The following is a 27,678-nucleotide window of genomic DNA, read 5'->3' as shown; positions in this document are numbered from 1 at the left end:
CATGACTGTGACTGTTTATTATCTATTGACTTGCATTTAGTATTGTCTTGTGCTGACTCTTAAATAACTCCCTGTGCCTTAACAGATTGTTATCTATATGACCCACATGAACTTATCAGTCTCTTGTTGTGAAAAGGAATTTAAAAAGCATGTGATAAGAGGCAGCCCTCAAAGGCTTAGACATTAGCATATGAGCCTACCTAGGTTTTGTTTCAAATAAGAATACCAAGAGAACAAAGCAAATTTGATGATAAAAGTACATTGGAAAGTTGATTAAAATTGCAAGTCCTATCTGAATAATGAAAGTTTAATTTTAACTAGACTGTCCCTTTAATATGTAGAATGTATGAATATTTAGATTTTTTCTTGATTTAGCATGCCATTGCTTTACCTGGTTTATTCTGTTCTATATATGCTTGTTTTAGGAACAAGTGATGTTGGTTATGTACTCTATTTAAGGTAGATGCTAGATTGATGTGTTTGGACTGTAATAGTTGTAGTCTATCAATGTTTTTGGGATCTTGTTTATGTAATTTTTTAATTTGTGCTATTTTCGTTATGAGATTAGTGACTTCTCTTTTTAGCTTATTCATGTGGGCTTTTTGAGCTGTTAAAACTCCTCCTATTGTACTGTTATGTGCTTACCAGTTGTTTTGAGGGGAGGTATCGTTTTGATGGTTATGTTGGAAAAATTCCACAATGTTTCCCTGGAGCTTCATTTGAAGTTCAGGGTTCGTTAATATTCATCTATTCTCCATATGAAATTTCTTAGTGGTTTAGAAGGCCATATGAAGGAGCATTTCACTCCTGCGTGGTCTGACCATGTGATTGGGGATATATTTGCTGATCGGAATAAACTCATGCAGGTGATATCTGTGAATAAATAATCTATTCTTTTATATATGTATTTATGTGGGAATGAGTAAAAAGTATAAGCTTTGGTCAATGGATGCAAGGTTCTCCAGATGTCTAGGCATGGGAATTCTTTGAGTATGTGGTTAGACTTTTTTATGCAAGCCAATGCGATAGAAGTTTTACTTGTAGAACAGTCCAACTCTGGGTTTAGGGTTAAATTCAAATCTCCTACTATAATTAGTGTGCCTTTTTGATGTTCTAAGACCAGATTTGAAATAAGTTTGAAAAAAACGTTTTGTGGTTGGTGTATAGATAGAGAGATTATGGTAATTGGTCGACCGTATAGTAGTCCTGTTATGAGTATATATCTCCCTTCTTTATCTCTAATTGTTGATATCTCATGAAAGGGTATATTTGCTTTAATAAGCATTCCTACTCCCTGAATTTTTTTATTTGGGTGCAAGGCATAGAATGTTCTACCATATGTGAAATGTCTTGGGTTCTCTGCCTTTTAAGAAAGTGAGTCTCCTGCTACAATATTATATCTCCTGCCTGTCGTTTAAAATCCGCTATTCCTGTTGTTTCGTTTTCTAGGGGAGTTAAGGCCTTTGGTATTTAGGATCAGGTTTTCTTTTTAGCCTATTGAAATCTAGGCCGTTAGGCGACTTGGACTTTTTCTGACACTCCCCATTTGTCTAAAGTGCATGCATGAGTCATTGCTGGATGTCAATCATCCCATGCCCCCGCACCCGTATGACGCATGCATGGTAGCAACACTATGGAATTTCCCGTTACGTAAGTAACATATTTTAGTCTAGGCTAGGGGATCGCGATTGGAGCAAAACATATGTGTTTCGTTCACAAATTTAAACAATGAATCGTCGGTTTCATTGTTTACATTGTGACGTTTACTTTGGATTAACGCATGCGCAAACGGTATGTGTCGGGAGCGAGCAAAAATAATGACGTAGTGAGCGGGGTTGGACCACTCTTGGCTACAGCTCGATATACAACAGGAAGACGTGGGAGGAGCAATGAACGGTAGACTATGTTTTAGAAATCAGTTGATTATAAATGTTTATTATGGATTTTTTAACAAATAAACATAGCGACTATTGTCTCACATTACTTTTAAACATAAATAACAATAGCATATGCAGCAACTTTACCATCACTTTAATAAAGAGAATACAACGGGGTAAAGTATGTGTTTGCACTAAAGTCTCAGGGAAGAGGTTTTAAATACAGAAATCGGAAACTGCAAACCAGATATTTGAGAAGAAACTAGCTAAGAGTTCTGCACAGCATGTGAAAACCACAAAAGGTTTTTGTTACAGACATCAGTCAATAGTGTGTTTTGCCTAGATTCATTCAAAGTGGCCAAAATGCAAAGTATGTTTTAATGTTCAGAAAGCCATACTTGGCATCCATTTTTATATCCTCATCATTTGATAGCTTGAGTTCTATACTATGTGTGTGTGTATTGTACTCTCTTAGCTAGTTTCTTCTCTAAGATCTGTTTTGCAGTTTCCGGTTTCACTGTTCAGCTTTATTCTCTTTATTTAACCTCAACTGCAAATAATAAAATATAGTATATCTTCTTCTTTTGTGGCTCGTATAGTATATCTTCTCTCTTTCGTCCCCCTTCCATAGACGGGCTGACCTGCATTTGTCCTAGGTGAGATGGCATCTTTTTTCTCTCTTGCGGTTTTGTCCTGTAGCTAAACTCAGCAATATTTACTCACTTTCTTATGAGTTCTCTTTGTTTACTGTTCTATTCATCCTCTTTCAATAGTTTCAGCTTGCCTGCTAACTAACTTGCGTGTAGATAATATTGATACAAACGCACATAAAACCTACTTCTGTGCACTTTAACCGCTGCTTCACACTGAATACAGATTAACCCTGTGAACTTGTGTAAGACACAAAAAAGTATCTGTCTTTTTGTGATTTGGATGTTTCCCAACTATGAGAAAAAAGTTGTAATACTTTTGAGGAATATCTCTGCCCACCAATAAAGTTTTGGAATATCTGCTTATTAGCCTTTGAGCAATCAGTCCCTAAAAAAGCATAGTTGCAATTCCCATTAGCTTCAAAAGCAAAATGTATACCTTGAACCTAAAGGGACAGTCTACTTGATTTATTTATTTATTTTATTTATTGAAAAAGATAGATAACGCCTTTTACTACCTATTCCCCAACTTTGCATAATCAACATTGTTATAATAAGAACTGAAATAAGGGGGCAGTCTGCAGAAGCATATATTCAAGGTAAATTTAAATTACAGAGGTAAAAAGTATATTAATATAGTCACGTTGGTTATGCAAAACTGGGGAATGGGTAATAAAGGGATTATGTATCTTTTTAAACAATAACATTTTTGGAGTAGACTGTCCCTTTAATACACTTCATAAACTCTAAGTTTACCTGTTTCTAACCCCCTGCAGGCTGCCCCTTATCTCAGTGCCTTTTATTAGCTTTTTAAATTTTAGACAACAGCTAGACAATGCTAGTTTATTTGTGCCATATAGATAACATTGTGCTTACTCCCGTAGAGAATGATAATGGTTATACAGGAACAAGCACGGATTGGAAAAAAATGCACTGAGATAAGGGGCAGTTTGCAGGGGCTTAGATACAGGTAATCAAAGAGGTGAAAATGATATTAATATAAGTGTTTGTAATGCAAAACTGGGGAATGGGTAATACAGGGTTTTTCTATCTTCTTAAACAATAACAATTTTTAAAGGGACAGTCTACACCAGAATTTTTATTGTTTTAAAAGATAGATAATCCCTTTATTACCCATTTTTACAGTTTTGCATAACCAACACAGTTATAATAATATACTTTAAACCTCTGTGATTATCTTGTATCTAAGCCTCTGCAAACTGCCCCTTTTTTCAGTTCTTTTGACAGACTTGCAGTCTAGCCAATCAGTGCCTGCTCCCAGATAACTTCTTGTGCACCAGCACAGTGTTATCTATATAAAATACGTGAACTAACACCCTCTTGTGGTGAAAAACTGTTAAAATGCAGTCGGAAAGAGGTGGGCTTCAGGGTCTAAGAAATTAGCATATGAACCTCCTAGGTTAAGCTTTCAACTAAGAATACCAAAAGAACAAAGCAAAATTGGTGATAAAAGTAAATTGGAAAATTGTTTAAAATTACATGCTCTATCTGAATCATGAAAGTTTATTTTGGCCTAGACTGTCCCTTTAAGTAGACTGTCCCTCTAACTTTTTTTTACATGGAAAGAAAATCTATTAAACCATTTAAATAGTGCTTTTTCATATGTGTGAGATATATATATATATATATATATATTTGTCCCTTTACCCTCATGGCTTCAATTATTAACAAAACCGATGCACCACCCGTCAGTGATGATAGTGTCTACTTCTGTAGTCACGCACAGTGCATGTTGGCAGCTGAGAGCACCTCTTGAAGGAAAAGGGAAACAGAAGGAAATCAATGGGTCCAGCAGCCAGAGACCAGACAGACAGGATGGAGAAGACAAACAGTGTGCATGGCAAAGGGGACCGACAGCAAAGCAGGAGAGGAGGCTACAAGTGCAGCTTGTTTGTGGGTGACACAATCAGGCCCTTGCCAGCAATCAAAGAGGAGGAAGCAGTTGACACAAGTTTAGCCATATGGCAAAAGGCGTCAGACGTTTGTATACCTGGCCACCATGCCATGCTGTATTATTGTACTTTTTAATTTTTTTTTATTGCACACTGGTAGTGCGTACTACATTCTGTACTCTGGGCATATGGCAATCATCCCCTTCCTTTGAATGGGGAGAGAATTTATAGTTCTGGTCAGGTGCAGATTTGGCAAATGTTTGCCCTCTACCTCAGGAGACCGTTTACTGGGAACTGGTGCTTAGCATTTGCTGGGTCTTACATTAAACCATTGGTTTATATTAGGCTGTCCAAGGGTGTGATGTGGCCCTGCAAACATTATTTTGTCTTGTTCCTCTACTTTAGAGAAAAGGCATATGCTCTGTTTACCTTATAACTAGCTGTATTCTCCTCCACTGGCCTTTCTCCCACTTACGCATTTCACAACTTCCCACCCACAGTGCACTTTTCAAATGAAGTTGTCTTGATGATTTATTTGTTTTTTATGACATAATTTTACAACACAATGAATATAGTTTACATTCGTTATTTTCTGCATGATTATAAAATGCTGCAAGTGTCTTGGTTTTAACTAATTTGATATTAACAATTTACTGACATACGTAAACAAAAAGGTATAGTTGGTCTCTTGGTTAACTTTGTATTATATTTTTTTTCTGATGTTGATTCCTCTCTTTTAAAACTGTTATTTTTAGTGTACATAACATTTTTATTATTAATTTAGAATGTTTCTGAATACCATTTTTTTATTATCCGTTATTCACAATTTGCTAATGTTAAGAGATGCAATCTTCAATGTGATCAAATGGATTTGCTGTAGAATGCATTATTAAATTACCTTTATTGTAGGTATATGGTAACTGCTTCTGACTAAACAGCTTTTGTTAGGTATATTTTAGTAAAAAATGATTAAGAATACAGCGTTTCTCTTTTCTTTCACACTCGATTTTAGTTCATTCCAGTTTGGTAAACATATTGTAGTTACATAAATTATGTTTTTGCATTGAATTTTTACATCCATATGCTACCCATCAAAATAAACCACAATATTATTTTTACTTCAAAGTTGTGTTAATTTATTTAATACCAGAAGAAACTGGTCTTTTGCTAATCATCTTGCTGCTATTTGTGAATAATATGGTGTATATGGCACCTGTTCTCAGCAAACTCTTCAGTTCCTGTAATTTCCAGTGACATTCCCAAAATGAAAGTAGCATGGACTACTACCATGTTGGTGTAGCCTTTCATTATTTCTTGTTAAGTTCTATTTATTTATTTTTTTATCCATTATATTTTTTTTATAGCAAAACATGTTATGTTTTGTATGTCATTCATTTTACATATTTTATTTTTTCCGTTGTTTTATTTATTTTATTATTATTGTTTCCCCTTTCCTATGTTTTCCCTTTTTTTGCATGTGGATTTCATTTACATCGGTAGGCATGACGGCTTTTCTGATGTCTGCGGCTGGCCTCCCTGTGCGTCCAACTACTGTACCTTCACTCTCCAACCCAACCACGACCAGTAAACCTGATAAAAATCAAAGCTCAGTTAGGAGATTGAGGAAAATGCCAAAGAAAGGTAGTCTGTATACACAATTTATATGGTTCATTTATTTATATTTGGTCTTCAAAATAAGTTCAGAACAATTTAGTATTTTCGTATTACAACAGAAAATTGTAGTGTAATTGCTAATCGTGTCAGTTTGTAAAGTATTATGCTAGGATACATTTGCTCGGAGCACTGATGTGCTGTGTGGTGATACAGAATCTGTAACTTTAGATTCTTTGTGCATATATCTTATACAAAGTACCACATATTATTCTTATAATACTCTTGTTTTAGAAAGTGGATAGATTGGTACTTATTATAAGCAAATTACTCTACTATGGGTTAATATGACGTTAATTCATGGGTCCTTAAATGGTAATGTGACTCTTAAAATTAATTGAATGTTTTAGTAAAATCTTTTTTTTTTCCCCCACTTGAAATGGAGTTGTTGGGTTGATTGCAGGTTACAACAGTCACTGTGTTTTCAATTTATTACTAGTATGAGGTAGTGGAAATGTAAGGTGATGTATTCAAATAAACGTTCATATTTATAATTGACTGTTTTGTTACCACACTTAAATATTATTATATTTTAAAAGTAGTAGAACGTTGGTAAAGGTTTTTTAATACTTGCATCGGGCCTGCCCCTCTAAAAAAAAATTGTGGGACAATAGTTATTGTGTGGTTTCAGCACCGCTGGGCAGGAAAAAAGCATCAATAATTTGTTTATTGAAAAAAACTGTTGCACACTTCTAATTCATAATTACGCATGAAAATGTAAGTTTTGAAACTCTTTAGTAATAAATACCTTAAGAGATATGAAACTCCAAACTTGTCTTTCACGATTCATGCAATTTTAAACAACTTTCTAAGTTACTTCTATTATGGGAAAGGAACCAAATTTGATAATATAAGTGAACTGGAAACTATTTTCTTAAATTGTATGCTCTGTCTTAATTTAATATCCCTTTAAATTGAATTTGTTAATGGTAAGTGATTTCTTATTCTCTTAACAGGATTTATAGCCTGCGACTAGTGACCAGCCTTCCAGGCAAAAAAGATGCCAGATTCCATTTATTTGTTTATTTTTAATTAAATGAAAAATGAAATTACAGGGGGGGAATTAAAACTATAACACACCGAGTAGTTAGCTAGGTTAGTGAGAAGCCAGACAAATCATTTTTAGGAGACAACAATGGCATTTTGTGTAGCATTGTCAAATAAATTAGATACCTGAAATAAAATTGTAAAAATTGAGACTTCAACCACATATTTTTTATTAGTTTTGTTTTTATTCTGTTAATTGAGCTTAAATGGACTTAAAACATAATGAAAGTTCCAGAAACATGTTTATAGTATATAAAACATAGCTGAGGGACCACTGTGATTGATTCCCTCAACCAAAATTTGCTATGTACATCTCCTGTGTGAAATAAAATTAACTATGGATATGGTTTTGGATTTTGTACTTATGCTACTTACACCTCCACCATTACTCATGAGTCATCGTAATGCTATTCTATGATACCTCAGTATTCTAATTGAATGTTTTAAATAATTTTAAACTTTGTAAATATATTTGCTGAATCTTGGAATACCTATCCCTCACCTTCAGGTTATTGGAATTATGGGCTCATTTAACAAAAATCTCACCAAGAGGTCTCATGGTTTCCTCAGGATACCTGTATTTCACCTTTGGAAGAAGGAAATGATAAAAGCTGTCTATCTATCTGGATCCTGAGATACATTCAAATTAAGTATATAAGGGATATATTTACTGTAATTCCCCACACCCTAGACAGGTTAGTAGCTTATGTCAGTTTAACTGTACCCACATCCTTATTTGCTCATTCAAGCATAGCTTGGTGTGGTAGACAGGGTGGTCTACAGATGTAAGTTATATCTTGGGTCAAGAACAGTTTACTAACCACAAACTTGTTTCCTTCTTAATACAGGGAGAGTCCACAGCTGCATTAATTACTTGTGGGAATACAGAACCTGGCCACCAGGAGGAATCAAAGACACCCCAGCCAAAGGCTTAAATACCTCCCCAGTCATTCTTTGCCTCTCATCACAGGAGGTTGGCAGAGAAGTGTCAGAAGATTTCGGAGTAGTTCCTTAGGAAGGGTATCTGCCCTTCGAGATGGGACTGGAGCTTTAAGTAGTATTGTCAGCCTCTCAATGAGAGCATTGACAAAAGTTAGAGTCTGGAGATGCAGGGAGAGTCTTTCTGCGAATCCATCCAGACTCATATTAACAGCTCCTTTAGCAATCAGCGTTGAGAAGTTTTGCTCCCTACTTTCTTCACTCAAGTCCATGTCAGAAGCTCTGCTGCAATCTATCAAACTTGAAGGATCGTGTTACTGTTCCACGGCATAGATTCCGGTAAGATCGTTTCATTTTTTACACATATTGCAAATGCTAGAAGACAGGGTCACAGTGTGGCTCCTTTTTATCTATATGGAATCAAGGGTTATTATCTCCTGAGGGGTATTATGAACAGTTGGGTTTAATCATATATGCTTTATTTGATTTTATGCTGTTTTATGTGTAAGATGTTTATGGGCTCATAGGCTGAGATGGAACATACAGTTTTCACTTTCACATTCAAGGTTGCACAGCTTAAAACTTGGCACGCTTTTTCTCATAGCAGGGGCGGTCCTGTTTTGCGCACCATGTGATATAAAGGTGACGTTTGTTTTATATAAAATAAAGTTTCTTTTTTCTGTAGTCCACAGCATATCGTACTTTAGCTATGGAGGATTCTGATTCATTAGAGGGTTCTCCCTCTATTTCAAAGAGTAATGCATGTTTATATTGTGAGGGAGCTCTCTAATATTCGCCTTCTCAATTATGTTCCATATGCCTTGATAAGTGGATTATATCAAATAAGGTTTACATGTTTGATACCACTGAGCCGCCCACCTCTGAGGAGTCATCGTCCAGTGAGGTGCACACCCTACATGCATATTTTTATACACATGCAGCTTCCCATTGCACTGCTAATCCTCCATCTGGAGGGGGCCTTTTTTTCACCAGACGTTACTGCACAGTTTCATACAGCGGGGTCTGCGGCCATTATGATAGGTTAAATCTTGCACTTCTGCCCGGGTGGCATCATGTAATTTGTCGGATATATCTGATCAGTATGAACTTTCAGGGTTGGAGTCTGCTGTCTATAATCCTCCGCCTGTGGAGGATCCAGTTTATAGATTTAGGACAGAACGGTTTTGACTACATTAGAGTATTAAGGACAAGTGGGACAGGATAGATTCCTCTTCCCATCGTCTGCCTTTTAAGGATCCCGGTCCCGGGCTCTCTATGAGGGTGGGTTTCTCTCTTTCCCATCCCTAATTGGTTGGTGCTATTTTTACGCTTGCCACATGTAATACTAGCCAGTGTGATGATAGTTTGTCGTTCATAAAGCCGCCTGATATAAGGATGGAAACTCTGTTAAAGAGGATGTTTCAACCTATGGGATATTTGCTTTTTCTGGCGGCGCTTCCCTCTACATTTTTTAGAAATAATTACTGCCTTCTGGGTTACTAATTCTTTTATCTGTACTTTTATTACACAGATTAATTAGCCTATGGCTAAGACTTTAGGTTTTCTGTTCAGGCCCGTAAGGCGCTCTGACAGATATAACTTCTAAGTCTAGTCCCTTTCTCTCTCTTTTAAGGGAAAGAGTTTGTTTGACTATATCCACGGTTTCAGGGGCCAAGGGTGCCTTCATACCATAAGGTAAGGAGAACAACTCTAAGGGACAAAGTTTGTATTTTCGTTCCTTTAGTTCTGATAAAAGCCCAGCATCAGAGGCCTTTGCTAAGCCAGAGCAAACCAAGAGTTGCATCCAAGCAGAGCAAGAAGCCTGCCGAAACGAAGTGTGCATGAAGGGTTGCCCCCTGGTCCTATTTTGGATCATGTAGGGGCAGACTGTCGCTCTTTCAGAGGCTTGGTTGAGAGACATGCAGGATCCTTGGGTCCTGGAGGTCATAGCTCAGGGTTACAAGATAGGTTTCAAATCTTATACACCCAGGGCCAGATTCATCCTCTCAACCTGTCTTCAAGACAAGTAAAGAGGAAAACCTTTCTGGAGTGTGTAAGGGATCTGTCCTCCTTTGGAGTCTTTGTCCCAGTGCCTATCGCAGAGAGAGGTTTGGGATACTATTCAAACATTTTTGTGGTCCCAAAGGAGGAGGGAACTTTCCATCCAGTTCTGGATCTAAAGTGCTTAAGCAAATTTCTAAATGCCCCCTCGTCAAGATGGAGACAATAAGGGAGGTGATTGGTCTCATGGTGTCCAGTATGGACATCATTCTCATTGCCAGGTTCCATCTCAGGCCGCTGCGACCGTGCATGCTGAGGCAGTGGAACGGTGATTATTTGGATCTGTCTCAACTGATTTCTCTGGACAACCGGTTGAGAGAATTGCTCTCTTGGTGGCTCTGTCCGGATCACCTGTCCCGAGGGACATCCTTTTTATGATCATCCTGGGTGACGGTGACGTCATTTCTTGTGTCTTTGTTGACGGGAATTTTTTTGCGCAAAGTTGCGCATTTCTTTGTTAACTTTGGCGGCAAAAGTTTTTTTCTCTGCATTTGCATCATCTGTGTTTGCGTCCTCCTTGGCACCAAAAATTTGTTATATTAAGTCTCTCCCTCTTTTGCTCTCTGCTCTCATTTGTTTTTAGAGGGCTATGATGTTTTGCTTTTGATTTCATTTTCGTATAAGAATTTTCTCATAAGCATTTTTTCCCATTCCTGAAACTGCTATGTTGTGGAAATTGGATATTTTGTTTAAATGTTGTTGTTCTCCCCCCCCCCCCCCACATTTTGCAAGATGTCTCAAACTGATCCTGCCTTTGGTTCCTACAGTAACATCAATCTGCCTGAAACAATTCTACCAAAGCTAAGTGTGTATGTTGTAAATTAGCTGATCTTACTTCAGCTCAAATATGTGGCACTTGTTATAAAAAATTATTACATGCTGATAATGTTTCTATAAGTACAAATACACAGGTAAAGGATACAATTAAATACACAGGTAAAGGATACTATTAAACCTTCACAGTATAATGTGCTTGATATTCCTGTAGATATAAAAGATTATATTGCTGCAGCCATAGAGAAGGCTATAACTGCTATTCCGCCTTCAAATAAAGGTAAAAGGTCTCTCCTAACTTCTCATAAATCTGATGAAGTTTGTATTGATCAGCAGCATACTGAAGTATCTTCTGCTGATGAGGATTTCTCTGGCTCAGAGGATTCTACTTCAGAGACTGAAATTGATAAATCAACTTTTCTTTTTAAGATTGAATATACTTGTTCTTTGTTAAGAAAGTATTGTTTACTTTGGGTATTGCAGAATCTAGTCCTCTTGATAACAAGAATAGCAAATGTTTGAATTCTGTTTTTAAGACTACTGAGGTTACTCCTGACGTTTTTCCTAATCCAAATGCTATCTCTTATATGATTAATAAGGAATGGTCTAAGCCTGGTACTTATTTAAATCCTTCTTCTAGGTTTAAAAAATTGTATCCTTTACCTGTGTCCAATTTAGAGCTTTGTGAAAAAGTTCCTAAGGTGGATGGTGCTATTTCTACTCTTGCCAAACGTACTACTATTCTTATGGAAGATGGTACTTATTTTAAGGATCTATTAAATAGGAAGATTAAATCTTATCTTAGGAAGGCATATTTACATACTGGCTATATTCTTTGGCCTGCTATTTCTATGGCTGATGTTGCTGCTGCTTCAACTTTTTGGTTGGACAGTCTAGCACAGCAGTTATCAGATCCTGAATTGTCTAGTATTGTTCTTTTATTTCAAAATGCTAATCATTTCATTTGTGATGCTATATTTGATATTATTAAGATTGATATCAAAGCTATGTCTTTAGCTATTCTAGCTAGAAGAGCTTTATGGCTTAAATCTTGAAATGCTGATATGGTGTCTAAATCTAGATTACTATCTATATCTTTTCAGGGTAATAATTTATTTGGTTCTCAATTGGATTTTATTATCTCCACTATCACTGGGGTTAAGGGAATTTTTCTGCCCCAAGATAAGAAATCTAAGGGTAAATTCAAAGCTCACAATCGTTTTTGTTCCTTTCGTCAGAATAAAGAACAAAAAACCTCTCCTTCCCCTAAGGCCTCTGGTTCCAATTTGAGATCATCTACGAATTGGAATAAATCCAAGCCTTATAAGAAACCAAATGCAGCCTCTAAGACTGCATGAAGGTGAGGCCCTCAAACCAGTTCAACTGGTGGGGGCAGATTGAAATTATTTTCAGAGATTTGGGCAGATTCTGTCCAAAATCAGTGGATCCAGGATATTGTTTCTCAGGGGTATCGAATAGGTTTTAGAATAAGACCCCATATGGGAAGATCCTTTCTTTCTCATGTTCCAACAAAGCCTTTGAAGGCTCAGGCTTTTCTGAAGTGTGTTTCAGACCTAGAGCTTTCAGGGGTGATTGTTCCAGTTCCTCTACAGGAACAGGGTTTGGGTTTTTATTCAAATCTATTCATTGTCCCAAAGAAGGAAGTTTCATGCAGGCCAATTGTGGATCTGATAACTTTAAATAGTTTTGTAAGAATCCCAACTTTCAAGATGGTGACTATAAGGACTATTCTGCCTTTTGTTCAGCAAAGTCATTTCATGTCCAAAATAGACTTACAGGACGCTTAGCTTCACATTCCGATTCATCCAGCTCACTATCAATTTCTGAGATTCTCTTTTCTAGACAAGCATTACCAATTTGTGGCACTTCTGTTTGGCCTAGCGACAGCTCCGAGAATCTTTTCAAAGGTTCTTGGTGCCCTTCTGTCTGTAATCAGAGAGCAGGGTATTGCAGTGTTTCCTTATTTGGACGATATCTTGGTACTAGTTCAATCCTTTCATTTAGCAGAATCTCACACAAAACAACTTGTGTGGTTTCTTCAAAGACATGGTTGGAGGATCAATTTACAAAAGAGTTTCTTGATTCCTGAGACAATGGTCACCTTTTTTAGGTTTCCAGATAGATTGTGTCCATGACTCTTTTTCTGACAGACAAAAGACAAATTAAGTTAGTTTTAGCTTGTCTAACCCTTCAGTCTCTATTATTCCCTTCAGTGGCTATGTGCATGGAAATTTTAGGTCTCATGACTGCAGCATTGGATGTGATCCCCTTTGCTCATTTTCATATGAGACCTCTATTGCTTTGCATGTTACACCAATTGTTCAGGGATTATACTCGGATATCACAGTTGATATACTTAAATCCCAACATTCAACACACTCTGACTTGGTGGTTAAACCATCATCTTATTGTTCAAGGGGCCTCCTTTGTTCGTCCTTCCTGGACTGTGATCACAACAGATGCAAGTCTTTCGGGTTGGGCAGCTGTCTGGGGGTCTCTGACAGCACAAGGGGTTTGAGATCCTCAGGATTCCACATCTTGGGTATTATATCCCATACGTCACTAGCTCATGGACTCTTGCCACTTACATGAAAGAAAATATAATTTATGTAAGAACTTACCTGATAAATTCATGTCTTTCATAGTGGCAAGAGTCCACGAGACCCACCCTATTTTTTTTTTTTGTATAAAGCACATTATTTTTTCCCGTTTTTCTTTTTGTATGCTTTTTACTCCTCCTTTTACACCTAACTTCTTGGCTACATATTAAACTAAGGTATGAATGAGGTAGGAGGTGTATTTATAGGCATTTTGAGGTTTGGGAAACTTTGCCCCTCCTGGTAGGAATGTATATCCCATACATCTCTAGCTCATAGATTCTTGCCACTATGAAAGAAATGAATTTATCAGGTAAGTTCTTACATAAATTATGTTTTTAGCTCTTTCTGTATTATTTCACAGGAAGATTGCTAATCTTACGGATATTCATTGTTTCGTTCAGGTTTTGGTCCAAATAAAACCTATTAGGCCTATTTCTCCTCCTCGGAGTCTTAACCTAGTGTTAAGGGTTTTGCAGGCTCCACCTTTTTAACCTATGTATAAATTGGACATTAAACTACTTTCATGGAAAGTGTTGTTTCTTTTGGCCATCTCCTCTGCTAGTAGAGTTTCTTAATTGTCTGCTCTCTCCTGTGAGTCTCTTTATTTGATATTCCATCAGGATAAGTCTGTTTTGCGTACTACTTTTACATTTTTTCCTAAAGTTGTTTCCTCACACAATATTAGTGTTCTGATCCAAAAAATGCTTTTGAAATATCTTTGCATTTTTTGGCTGTTGTTAAGAGCATTGGAATATTATGTTAATGCTACTAAAGATTTCAGACACTCTTCTAGTCTGTGTGTTCTTTTTTCTGGCCCTAGAAAAGGTCAGAAGGCCTCTGCTGTTTCTTTAGCATCTTGGTTAAAGTTTTTGATTCACAGAGCTTATGTGGAGGCAGATAAGCCTCCGCCACAGAGAATTACGGCTCATTCTACTTGATCAATTGCCACATCTTGGGCTTTCAAGAATGAGGCTTCAGTTGATCAAATTTGCAAAGCAGCCACTTGGTCTTTGAATACCTTTACTACATTTTACAATGTTGATGTTTTTGCTTCCTCTGAAGCAGCCATTGGTAGAAAGGTCATTCAGTTTGATGATTGTGCCTATATTTTGAGTTTGTCATAAGAGAGATATTTTCTTTTAGATTATGGATTTAATTTCTCAGCTAAAAAAGCTTTTTTTTTTTTTTTGAAGGCTGAAACGCGTTAACCTTTTTTTGACATACTAGCCCGAGTTACTGTACACATATGGTGAACACATTTCTTTTTTAGCCCTGTTAGCTTTTTTTGTTTTGTGCATCTGTTCGCTTTCTTTTTTACAGGTATCTGCAGGTGTTCCTGGCAACCTCCGGACCCGAAGCACTCTTCACCTTATCCATACATCTGGATTTTCATTGGACACTCATTTAATATTAACACTTATTTGGGACAACTTTTTAAATTTTATATTTTTCTTCTCGGATCTCTTTTTTGGCATATGTACATATATTTTCTTGGTCTTTGTTAAGACCTCAGGGCCCCTTGTGGTCTTTTATGTGTATCTGAGCTCAGATTTTATTTTATTGTTTATCCAATATATTGCTGTATTGCTTATACAGCTTATGTTTTTAAATGTTTGTTTCTTTATGGATTAAATCTGATCTAATTTATATACATTAATCTATTGGCAACTTCTTCATAGCACTTTATCCCTTTGTCCCAAGCACACTTAAAGGGACAGTCTACACCAGAATATTTGTTTTAAAAGATAGATAATCCCTTTATTTCCCATTCCCTAGTTATGCATAACCAACACTGTTATATTAATACACTTATACCTCTGTGATTATCTTGTATCTAAGCCTCTGTAAACTGCCCCCTTATTTCAGATCTTTTGACAGACTTGCATTGTAGCCAATCAGGGCTGGCTCATAGGAACTCCACGTGCGTGAGCACAGTGTTATCTACAGTATATGAAACACATTAACTAACACCCTCTAGTGGTGAAAAACTGTAAAAATGCCCTGAGCTAAGAGGCAGCCTTCAAGGGCTTAGGAATTAGCATATGAACCTCCTAGATTTAGCTTTCACTAAGAATACCAAAAGAACAAAGCAAAATTGGTGATAGAAGAAAATTGTAAAATTGTTTAAAATTGCATGCCCTATTTGAATAATGAAAGTTTGTTTTGAACTAGACTGTCCCTTTTAAGCCTCCACTGTGTGGCTCCTCACCTACATATTGTTATTCTTATGTACACCCCCATACTAGTGCTTTATCCCAGCACCTCATAGCACACTCAAACTACCACTGTGTAGCGTATTTTCGATCCCGTCAGCACATTGAAGTTTATTAACACCCTGTATCGACACACTGGATTCACATTATATGGTTACACTATATGTATACCTGTAATTCTGGTAACACTCTCCTAGTATTTCTTTTTAGCACACTTTAGCCTCTCTTAAGTGGTGCTCCTAAACCCCCCTCTTTTTCTGTTTACCTAGAACGATCCTGTTAGGTGATCGTTACTCTTTAGTGAGCTTGTGTGCCTTCTCGTTTGGCGCTGACTACTGCATATATTTCTCTCCATCCTTATATTTTTGCCTCATATTTTCTCAAAATTCATAACTTTCCAGCAAATTCTTGGCAAAACAAATACTAACAATAAAGATTAATATTCATGATAAAATGCTATCATCTGCATTGCTCTCAACAAAATAATTTGCCAGCTCTGTGGCATTATGAAGAAGCCAGGTGGGAGCAGTTTAATACTTCGCAATACTATAACATTTTCTTTTATTTATAAATGTTAATTAAAGGGACACAGCCCAAATTTTTTATTTAATGATTTAGATAGAGCGTGCAATTTTAAGTAACTTTCTAATTTACTCCTTTTATCAAATTGTCTTTGTTCTCTTGCTATTTTTATTTAAAAAGCAGGAATGTAAAGCTTAAGAGACGGCCTATTTTTGGTCAATAACCTGGGTTATGCTTGCTTATTGGTTTGCTAAATGTAGCCATCAATAAGCAAGCGCTATCCAGGGTGCTGAACCTGAAATGGGCTGGCTCCTAATCTTTAAATTCCTGTTTTTTAAATAAAGATAGCAAGAGAACAAAACAAAATTATATTAGGAATAAATTAGAAAGTTGCTTAAAATTGCATGCTCTATCTGAATCACAAAGACAAAAATTGGGTTTAGTATCTCTTTAAGCTATCAAAATTTTAATCTAAATGTATTTAATATTTAATATGGTTAACAAACTTTGAAAACACTAAACATTTTAGCCTAATGTTGACTTAAATATTAGCTGAGTGGTCAGCAAAATTAGTAGACTGGTGTGCCCATTAAATTGGAACTAGGAAGAACACTTATGTGTAAGATAAATCAATGGCACAAATCCTCTATTAAATGACTGTGCTATGGTTTACCAAATCAGACTATATAATTTCATACATACAATATAAAATGGCATTTATTTTGGTGATTTGATTAAGGTTTACTATGTCAAAAATATAGTAATATGATTAAAAAAAATCATCACAGCTGCTGTATTGTTAGGAATTTGTTTATGATTATTGATCTAGCTAAGGCTAATTATTATTATTTTCTTTCCAATGGCATAGAGAGTCCACAAATCCATTCTAATTACTAGTGGGAATTCAACTCCTGGCCACCAGGAGGAGGCAAAGAACACCCCAGCAGAGCTATTATGTATCACTCCTACTTCCCTTAACTTAAGCCCCCAGTCATTATTTGCGATGTGGAAGATGTCTGAAGATATTTTATCCTTTAATGGGTACTTTGTCCTGCAAGCAAGGATTGTGGGCTATGCTGTGTCCACGTAATTCTCTTTAATAAGAGTAATGGTGGATTTTAGCAGTTAGAAGGTGGCGAGGTGGTCTTTGCTTAACTTCTAACATCAATGCTACCCCTTTAAAGAAAATCAGGGTTGGTTACTCTGTTTTTCTTTATCTACAGGTCCCTTTCAGAAGTTGATTGCATCTGTCACACCTAAGAAACTATTCCTGTCCTACAGCTGCATCCTCAGGTAAGTGCTTTCTCTTCTAGGTGAGAAGGTTTCAGTGCTATGGGGTTAATACTGAGTTTATTTTCATGGGACAAGTTTATCTCTGATGAGGTGATAATCTAAGGACAGTTTATGTAGGGCACTGTGGCTGCTAGGGGGTTAAAGTAACTGCAGTTCAGTTACTTCTGATGAGGCTGGCTTTGAGAGGTATTAGGAGCAAAGGGTCTCTTATTTTTGCCCTATTATGAGAGGCATATGTTAGGGGTATGTTTATTTCTTCTTTAATATGTGAATTCGTTTATAAGCTGTGTTAAGGTACTGCTTGATTAAACTTTGGCCGCAGCGTAGTTTGCACGCTTTTTCTTGTGGCGCAGTAGAAATACATTCCTTTCAGTTAGTCATGTGACCATACTCCGCTCTTCCGCATCGACTTTCATTTCAGCCGGGTTGAAGAGCGAAGCGTATGTGAAAGTTGTTTTACCGATCTTGCATCAGTTGGTCTATGGATGGCTTCCATCAACTAAGAGTCTAGAGCGGGTCTTGGCAGAATCTATTACTAGTCTATGCTAGTGGGTTTCTCTCTGGTCACCGGTGTGGCAGTTCCTCAGCAGGGCTGGGGTATATTGGTGTTAATAGGATTTATTTAAGCTTATTTTAGAAATATATTAAAGGACTCAAAAAAAATATTTCATACATTTATTTTTGAATAATTTCCTTATTAGGTTATTGCTTCTGGGAATCAATTCAAATTATGGATCCTGATAATAATTTAGCCTTGTCGTTTGACAAGTGTTTATATTGCTTGAAGGCTCAGGTTATTCCTCCTGGTCAGTTTTGCTCCACATGTTTAAACAATATGCTTTTGTCTAAAAATAAGAATTCCCTTTCAGAGCCATCTGTCTCTCAGGTTAATGTTGTCCATGCCATGCCTCAGCTTTCCCCTCAAATGTCCCAAGATTTAGCAGTTTTCACATGAGGTGCCCTGCAGTTCCTCTCAACAAGTTCCTGGGGGTGTTTATTTACCAAGAGATTTTGCTGCGCAAATAACTTATGCAGTTTCTGCAGCTTTGCCAGCCTTACCCATTGCTGGTAAGAGAAAGAGGAAATCTAAAAATATATCTAATACCAAGAATTCTGACTCCGCTAAGACTGCGTTAGTCAGAATCTCTGTTATCTGAGGAGGATCATTCCTCAGTGGCTTCTGAGGGTGAGATTTCTGATTCTGAGACTGCTGTGGCTAGTACAGCAGATCCAGAGGAGGTTCATTTTAGATTTAAGCTGGAGCACCTCCATTTACTCTTGAAGGAGGTCCTAGCTACATTGGAGGACTCTGACTCTACTGTCGCTCACACTCCTAAAAAGTCTAACAAACTCAACAGAGTATTTGATGTCATACCTACATCTGTAGGTATTTCCAGTTCCAGATCATATGTCGGACATTATAGCTCAGTACTGGGAGAAATCAGGGATCCCATTTTCCAGTCCCTGTTTTTAAGAAGATGTTTCCTGTTGCTGATTCTCTGCGTGACTTGTGGCACACCGTGCCTAAGGTAGAGGGAGCTATATCCACTCTAGCCAAGAGAACAACTATCCCCCTTGAGAATAGTTCCTCTTTCAAGGACCCTATGGATAAGAAGCTGGAAGCTTACTTAAGAAAGATGTATATTCATCAGGCTTTACAATGGCAACCAGTTGCAAGTATTGATACGGTTGCAGGTGCAGCCTCTTATTGGTGCGACTCCTTGTCCGACCTAATTTCAGAGGAGACTACCATAGAGGAGATCCAGAATAGGATCAAGGCTCTAAAGCTGGCTAATACTTTTATCTGTGATGCCAGCATGCAAATTGCTGGGAGCCAAAATTTCTAGCATTGTGGTTCTAGCTGGCAGAGCTCTGTAGCTAAAATCTTGGTCTGCGGATGTAACATCCAAGTCCGAACTTCTGTCTTTACCTTTTGAGGGCATGGCTTTATTTAGCCCTGGTCTGGCCGAGATCATTTCTAAAGTTACTGGTGGAAAGGAATCTTTCCTACCTCAAGACAAGAAGGCTAGACCTAAGGGTCGCCAGAATTCTAATTTTCGTTCCTTTCACAACTTAATAAAAGCCTTCCTCCTTTTCTTCCAAGCCGGATCAATCCAGGACTTCATGGAGGTCCAGTCAACCTTAGAATAAGGGGAAACAAGCCAAGAAACATTTCTCTTAGTCTAAGTCAGCATGAAGGGGCCGCCTACGATCCAGCCTTGGATCAAGTAGGGGGCAGGTTTTCCTTCTTTCACAGGCTTGGATCTGCAATGTCCCAGATCCTTTGGCTGTGGAAGTAGTATCCCAGGGATACAGAATAGGGTTCAAGTCTTGTCCCCCCAGGGGCAGATTTATCCTGTCAAGGTTATCTGAAAACCAGGTGAAGAGAGGCCTTCTTAAACTGCGTAAAGGACCTATCTTTCTGGGAGTGATTGTCCCAGTTCCTATGGTGGAACAGGGTCAAGGATTCTTTTCAAACCTTTTTGTGGTTCCCAAAAAGGAAGGAACGTTCCGACCCATATTGGACCTCAAGTGTCTCAACAAATTTCTCAAGGTTCCGTCCTTCAAAATGGAGACTGACTTTACGTTCCATTCTACCCTTGGTTCAGGAGGGTCCGTTTATGACTACCATAGACCTGAAGGACGCATATCTTTATGTTTCTATTCACAGGGAACATCACCAATTCCTGCAGTTTGCCTTTCTAGACACACTTCCAATTTGTTGCCCTTCCCTTCGGCCTTGCCATGGCTCCTCTGATCTTTACAAAGGTCCTAAGGGCCCTTTTGGCTGTGGTCAGATTTTAGAGAATAGCGGTAGCGCCATACCTGGACAACATCTTGGTTCAGGCGCCATCTTTTCATTTAGCAAAATCCCATACAGATTCTCTGTTATCTATTCTTCGTTCCCACTGGTGGAAAGTAAATCTAGAAAAGAGTTCACTGTTGCCAGACACCAGGGTATGCTTTTTGGGAACGATCATAGACTCTCTGTCCATTAAGATTTTTCTGACGGATGTTAGAAAATCCAAAATTCTTGCTTCTTGTCTTAATCTTCAGTCCTCTCTTCGTCCATCAGTGGCTCAGTGTATGGAAGTAATTGGTCTAATGGTTGCTTCCTTTTGCTCGTTTCAATCTGAGACCTCTACAGTTATGCATGCTCAGACAATGGAATGGAGACCATTAAGATCTCTCTCAGAGGATAATTCTAGACTACGAGAGACTCTCTATCCTGGTGGATCTCTCAGGACCATCTGTCTCAGGGAACATGCTTACTGAGACCATCCTGTATGTTTGTGACCAAAGATGATAGCCTGTCGGGCTGGGGAGCAGTTTGGGGTTCCTTAAAGGCTCAGTGTTTTGACTCAAGAGGAGTCTTCTCTCCTAATAAATATTCTAGAGTTGAGAGAAATCTTCAATGCCCTAACTGCATTGCCTCAATTGTGTTTGGTCCGGTTTATCAGATTCCAGTCAGATAATATCACCATGGTGGCGTATATCAAGTACCAGGGAGTGACTTGGAGTTCCTTGGCTATAAAGGAGGTGACTCGCATTCTCCAGTGGGCGGAGTCTCATGATTGTCTCATCTCTGCCATCCACATCCCAGGGGTGGATAACTGGGAAGTGGATTTTCTGAGCAGGCAGACCTTTCACCTCGGGGAGTGTGCTCTCCATCCGGAAGTATTCACAATAATAACCCTCAGGTGGGGGTTTCCAGAGTTGGATCTGATGGCATTTCATCTGAACGCCAAACTTCCAAGGTACGGGTCAAGATCAAGGGGTCCACAAGCAGCTCTGATTGACACTCTGGCGGTTCTGTGGGACTTCTTTCTTGCTTACCTGTTTCCTCCATTTGTTCTCCTTCCTCGAGTAATTGCTCATATCAAACAGGAAAGGCCGTCAGTGATTCTAATCGCCCCTGCCTGGCCTCGCAGGATTTGTTTCGCAGATCTGGTGAAGATGTCATCTCTTTACCCTTGGAGGTTGCCTTTGATGAAGGACCTTCTATTTTAGGGTCCCTTCCTCCACCCAAATCTAGATTCTCTGAAGCTGACTGCTTGGAGATTGAACGTCTAGTCTTGGCTAGGCGTGGTTTTTCTGAGAAGGTCATTGCTACCATGCTTCAAGCTTGTAAACCTGTTACTCGCAAGATTTACCATAAGGTATGGTGTAAATATTTTTATTGGTGCAAATTGAAGGGTTTCTCTTGGAGTCAGGTGAGGGTTCACCGCATTTTGTCTTTTTTTCAATATGGCCTGGAGAAAAGTTTGTCAGTCAGTACTCTAAAGGGTCAGATTTCTGCACTGTCTATTCTTTTGCACAAATGTGTTTTGCACGCTCCGTTTGAGCCTGTGCATTTGGTTGATATTAAGTTGTTATCTTGGAAAGTTTTATTTCTCCTTGCTATTTCTTCTGCTCGCAGAGTTTCCGAGCTTTCGACTCTGCAGTGTGATTTCCCTTACCTTATTTTTCATACTGATAAGTCGGTTCTTCGTACTAAGTTGGGATTTCTTCCCAAAGTAGTATCGGATCGCAACATCAATCAGGAAATTGTTGTTCCTTCATTTTGTCCTAATCCTTCTTATCAGAAGGAACGCCTGTTGCATAACCTAGATGTTGTGCATGCTCTAAAATTTTATGTCCAAGCAACTAAATATTTTCGGCAATCTACTGCCCTGATCGTTGTCTTCTCTGGTAAGCGTAAGGGTCAGAAGGTCACTTCTTCTACTCTTTCTCTCTGGTTGAGAAGTGTTATATGCCCCATGGCAGAACATGCTGCGATCTGCGATGTTATCGCAGAAATTCAGCATGTCTGCAGAAAGAACGGATACATGCAGTGTTCCCGCTAAGACAATGCATAATTGGCACATAAAAAAAAAAAACTTAGATTTTTAATAGACCCGCCATTTTATTCTCCTTCCCTGTGCATCGGCTTGTCTAATATTCTAGCGCACTACTAAAACATGCAGATTGAATAGTAAGTATGTTGTCCTAAACCTCGTGATGTCTATTCCAATATTTATTGCTCGGTTAAATCCGCTATTGCAGAGAGCGCAACATTTAAGCTGGTATATGAAGGACTGGTGCCAGATAAAGGAGGAGTTCCAGTTACTGGGCAGATGACTGTGAGAAAATCATTATAGGTGAATCTTTATGATTTTATACTGCATGCACTGCATATTCTTTAATCAGCCGGGTATACAAAGTACGCATGGTGCTTAAGAAAATAACAAAAAAACTGCATTTATAATAAGGCTCGTATGGGCAGTTAAGTCGGCGCCCCCAGCTCCAGCATGAAAAATATTGACTTTGTACACCCCGTAGTGTTTACACAGAGCACACTGTTAGGTACCTGCAATAGTTCACTAGTAAGTATCCCAAAAGCATTGTTAACCGGGTCAGCACTTTGACATTCTGCACAGGGACACGTTGACAACTCCAGCTCTGCACTTAAACTAAATGTTTTAAGTTATTTATTAGGCTATAATAGCAATACCAGCTCTGGGCCCCTTACCTGGATATTAGTACCTGAAATTACTTTGGTCATTAGGACATTCTGTACATATACAATTTGATGCCAATCTGATGTGTTTATATTATCATATGTGTGAGCATGGTATGATTGCTCATATAATTAGTTGATAGGGCTACTATGTTTTTTTTAGACATTAATTGCCTTCTTCTACTACATGTGTGTTGTCACTTTATGAATGTCATGTTGCTGGGGATTAGCTTCCTAGTTTTTATATATATATACACACAGTATATATCCTAAAGTGCACACTAACATTTTGCAGAAGAGGTAGGCCTATCTTAGTACTTGAGTGGAATGGGTGTACTGTGTATAAGACTGCTGAATACTGAGATTTTAATATATACATTTCTCCGTTAGTGTCAGGGATTTCCATGTATACACACAGCATTATTAAAATATTAAAACATTTCAGAAATATACTTAAATGGTATTTTCAGTTGAGTAGCTATGTAGTTATATTGTCTTTTTATCTCTCATTTTAAAATCTTTTTTCCCCCTGAACTTTGTGCATCCTTTTTTGTCAGATATACACAGTAGATGTGTGTGTGCGAGAGTGTGTGTGACTCTGAGCATGGGTATATGATAGTGTGTGCCTGTGAGACTGTGTGTATGTGAGACAGTATGTGTGAATGAATTTCTATGAGTGTATGTTTTTTTTTTTGTGTATAATAGTGCACACCTATTTTAGTCACTTGGCCAAAAATTGCGCAGGTGAAGATTTTTGAGCACAGTGCTCAACAAAAATTAGAGGGAACATCGGCACATGCAGGACCTTTGCAGCACTGTGCTCTGGTTGCCCTGTGTAAGTTTTCCTTTAAGGGATACTAAACCCAAATGTTTAGAGCAGCAATTTTAAGTAACTTTCTAATGTACTCCTGCTATCCTTTTTGCTTCATTCTCTTGAAAAGGCAGGAATGAAAGTTTAGGAGCAGGCCCATTTTTGGTTCAGAATAGTGCTTGCTGATTGGTGGTCACATTTAGCCACCAATCAGTAAGCGCTACCCAGATGCTGAACCTAAAATGGTCGGTCTCCTAAACCTTCAATCCTGCCTTTCAAATAAAGATACCAAAAGAACAAAGATAACTTGATAATAGGAGTAAATTAGAAAGTTGCTTAAAATTGCTGCTCTATCCGAATCCTGAAAGGAAATGTGGGTTTAGTATCCCTTTAGCACAGTGCAGCCAGAGAGAAGCACTGTTTGAAGAGAACAGTTAAATACAGAGCAGCACTGCAAAGCAACAGCGCATTGATTACTGGCTTCTATGGATTTTTTCAACCACACCCCCTTCCCTTTCACAGTCTGCAAAGCTGTGTCTCCTGAATGTAAAGATGTTCTTGTGAGCATTACACCTTCTTTATTACTATATTTTCACCTTATGTGATGTTAGACCAAGAGCAAAGTAAAAAAACATTTTTAAAACTTACAATATTTTTTTTTCTCTGCAGCTAATTTGCAATGCAATTTTTAATTAATTTAAAAGTTGCCATATTCTCCATTCAATCAACACATTGCAATTGAGTTGGTGCTTTAGTTTAAATTCCTAATGTTAAAATTCCATTTCATTTTATAATGACCTGCAGAAACTTTTTCACTAAAACAAAATCTCATCGCAGAAAGTGAAAACAAATTCTGCCTCTGGGGTTACAGTATATGGTTTGCTTATGAGACAGCTGGACAACAGCCTCCTGAGAGAATTATGGCTCATTCCACTAGGGCTGTCTCTTCTTCCTGGGCCTTCAAAAATTAAGCTTCTGTGGAGCAAATCTGCAAGGCAGCCACACTTAGTCATCGTTGCATACCTTTTCCAAATTCTACAAATTTTATACTTTTGCCTCAGCTGGGGCTTCTTTTGGGAGGAAAGTTCTTCAAGTGGTGGTGCCTTCTGTTTAGTTCCGCCTGTCTTGTTCTCCCGCCCTTCCATTCTGTGTCCTATAGCTTGGATATTGGTTCCCACTAGTAATTAGAATGGATTTGTGGACTCTCCATGCCATTGGAAAAAATAATAATTTATGCTTACCAGATAAATTATTTTCTTTCCTGGCATGGAGAGTCCATGACCCCCCCCCCTTAATTTGAGTTAAGATGGCTTTTTTTTTTTATAAACCTCTATATACTTGTGTCATCTTCTCTTTCCCTATTCCTTCGGCTGAATGACTGGGGGCTTATGGGAAGTAGGAGTGATACTTAACAGCTCTGCTGGGTGTTCTTTGCCTCCTCTTGGTGGCCAGGAGATGAATTCCCACTAGTAATTAGAATGGATTTGTGGACTCTCCATGCCAGGAAAGAAAATAATTTATCAGGTAAGCATAAAATTTGTTATTATAAGTGTAAGTGTGCACATTGTCCTTTCAAACATAATTATTCTGTTTGGTAATGCTTTGCTGGTGCCTGTCTGATGACTACTGATTCATCAATATAATGAGAATTTTTCCTTAAAGGGACATAATACCCATATGCTAAATCACTTGAAAGTGATGCAGTAGAAATGTAAAACGTAGAAAAGAAAATACCTGACAAAGGAAGATTTTTTTACCTCAAAATTTCTTCAGCTCACAATATTAAGTGCTCAGTTGACAGTTATTCTTCAGCTAATGTCCAGCTGCAGATTGAGAAAAAAATAATATCCAATCAGCATCACCAGTGCTGAGGTCATGCTTTGCTTTAATGTGATCTCCTGAGATTTCACAGTAAACTTCCTTAAACTGAGTAGGGAAATAACATGACTGTGCCTCACGCTCCCATGCAAGTCCAGGGACTAGCATCTTGATTGGCTGCTTAAAGTCCCATTACACTGGGATGTGGTTACTTAGGAAATTTTGAGGTTAAATATCCAGTTCTGTTTAACTTATATGCATCAAGGTATTGCAGGATGCTGCTCTGTTGAGGTTGAAGAATTTATTTTGTGCCAATGAAGAAAGAACTTTGGCCCCTCTCAGTACAGCAAGGGTCAAGCCACCTCCCGATCTCTGTTATAGGGATAATAAACCCCAAAAAATTATTTCATGATTCAGATAGAGCATGCAATTTCTTTCATGTAATTGGCAAGAGTCCATGAGCTAGTGATGTATAGGATATACAATCCTACTAGGAGGGGCAAAGTTTCCCAAACCTCAAAATGCCTATAAATACACCCCTCACCACACCCACAATTCAGTTTGACAAACTTTGCCTCCTATGGAGGTGGTGAAGTAAGTTTGTGCTTGATTTTTATGATTTCTTCTGTGATAAGCGCTTCTAAGCATTCTGAAGCCCAATTCCTCTCAGAGTACAGTGTTTGTCAGAGGGATGTGAATAGAGTATCGCCTGTTTGATTTTATGGTTTTCCTTGCTGGAAATCTTTTCAGATCGACGATATACTCTTATATACTATTACCTCTGCTGATAGCTTTCAGTACTGGCTAGGCTATTTGCTATATGTGGATGGGTGTCTTTCAGTAAGTATGTATCATTATTTTAAGACACTCTCAGCTATGGTTTTGCGCTTTATGTATTCTATAAAGTTTTAAATATATGTATTTTACTTATATTTGCCATGAGTCAGGTCTATGTGTATTTCCCTTTGCAGTCCAGCAGTTTTGTTATGGGAATCATGTTTAGGAAGCTTGTCTTACCTGGGGTATATTCTTTTTTTCAATTGACTTTTTTTTTTTTCTTGGAAAACTTGCCGGCAAATTAGGCTCGCAAGGGCGCAAAATGCTGTTATTTATTGTGTCATTCTTGGCGCGAGAATTTTTTGGGCATAAATGTGCGTCTGTCATGACGCAAGTTTATTTTCTGCGTCTTAGTTGACGCTAGGTTGTTTGGCGCAAAATTGTGTTTCTTATGACGCGAGTTGCGTCATTTCCAGGTGTTTCTCAACTTCCTTTTGCGTTGTGCGTCATACTTGGCGTCAACAAATTTAGTTTTATTTTACCTCACTTCCTATATGCTCCTTGCCTTTTTTTTTTGCTCAGAGGGCTATGCTATTTGCTTTTTTTTGCCAATTTTAGCATTTGCATTTTTTCCCATTCCTGAAACTGCTATATGTGGAAATAAGATATTTCTGTTCAATGTTATTTTTCTTTTTTTACATTTTACAAGATGTCTCAATTTGATCCTGTCTCAGAAGCTGCTGTAGGAACCATGCTGCCTGAACTTAGTTCTACCAAAGCTAAGTGTATCTGTTGTAAGCTAGTGGAGATCATATTTCCAGCTGTAGTATGTAGCATGATAAGCTTTTGAATGCAGAAAATGTTTCTATTAGTGCTAGTACAGTATCTGTTGTTCCTTCAACATCTAAAGTACATGATATCCCTGTTGATATGAAAACTGATATTGCTGATGCGATACAGAAGGCTATGGCTGCTATACCGCCTTCAAATAAATGTAAAAGGTCTTTTAAAACGTCTCATAATACTGATGAAATTTGTAATGACTGCAACATACTGATATATCCTCCTCTGATGAGGATCTCTACTTCAGATATTGACACTGATAAATCATCTTATCGTTTTTAGATTGAGTATATTTGTTCTTTGTTAAAAGAAGTGTTAATAACTTTGGATATTGAAGAGTCTGATCCT

General features: G+C 37.9%; 1 protein-coding gene across 3 annotated transcripts in view; it reads left to right on the top strand.

The window, feature by feature from the left end:
- Positions 1 to 27,678, top strand: part of DTX2 (deltex E3 ubiquitin ligase 2) — a 284,538-nt gene that overhangs the window by 155,922 nt on the left and 100,938 nt on the right. Inside the window, exon 5 of one of the 3 annotated variants that reach the window (XM_053707408.1) lies at positions 5,941 to 6,081. The exons of the other annotated variants lie outside the window; for them this stretch is intronic. Within the exon in view, the coding sequence (XP_053563383.1) occupies positions 5,941 to 6,081 (141 nt within the window). The remainder of the gene's footprint in view (positions 1 to 5,940; positions 6,082 to 27,678) is intronic. 3 annotated transcript variants of the gene reach the window in all.

The sequence above is a fragment of the Bombina bombina genome, chromosome 3 (assembly GCF_027579735.1).
Source record: "Bombina bombina isolate aBomBom1 chromosome 3, aBomBom1.pri, whole genome shotgun sequence".
NCBI classification, from domain to species: Eukaryota; Metazoa; Chordata; class Amphibia; order Anura; family Bombinatoridae; genus Bombina; species Bombina bombina.
The sequence above is the reverse complement of the archived record's forward strand: the minus strand, read 5'-3'. Positions and strand labels throughout refer to the sequence as shown.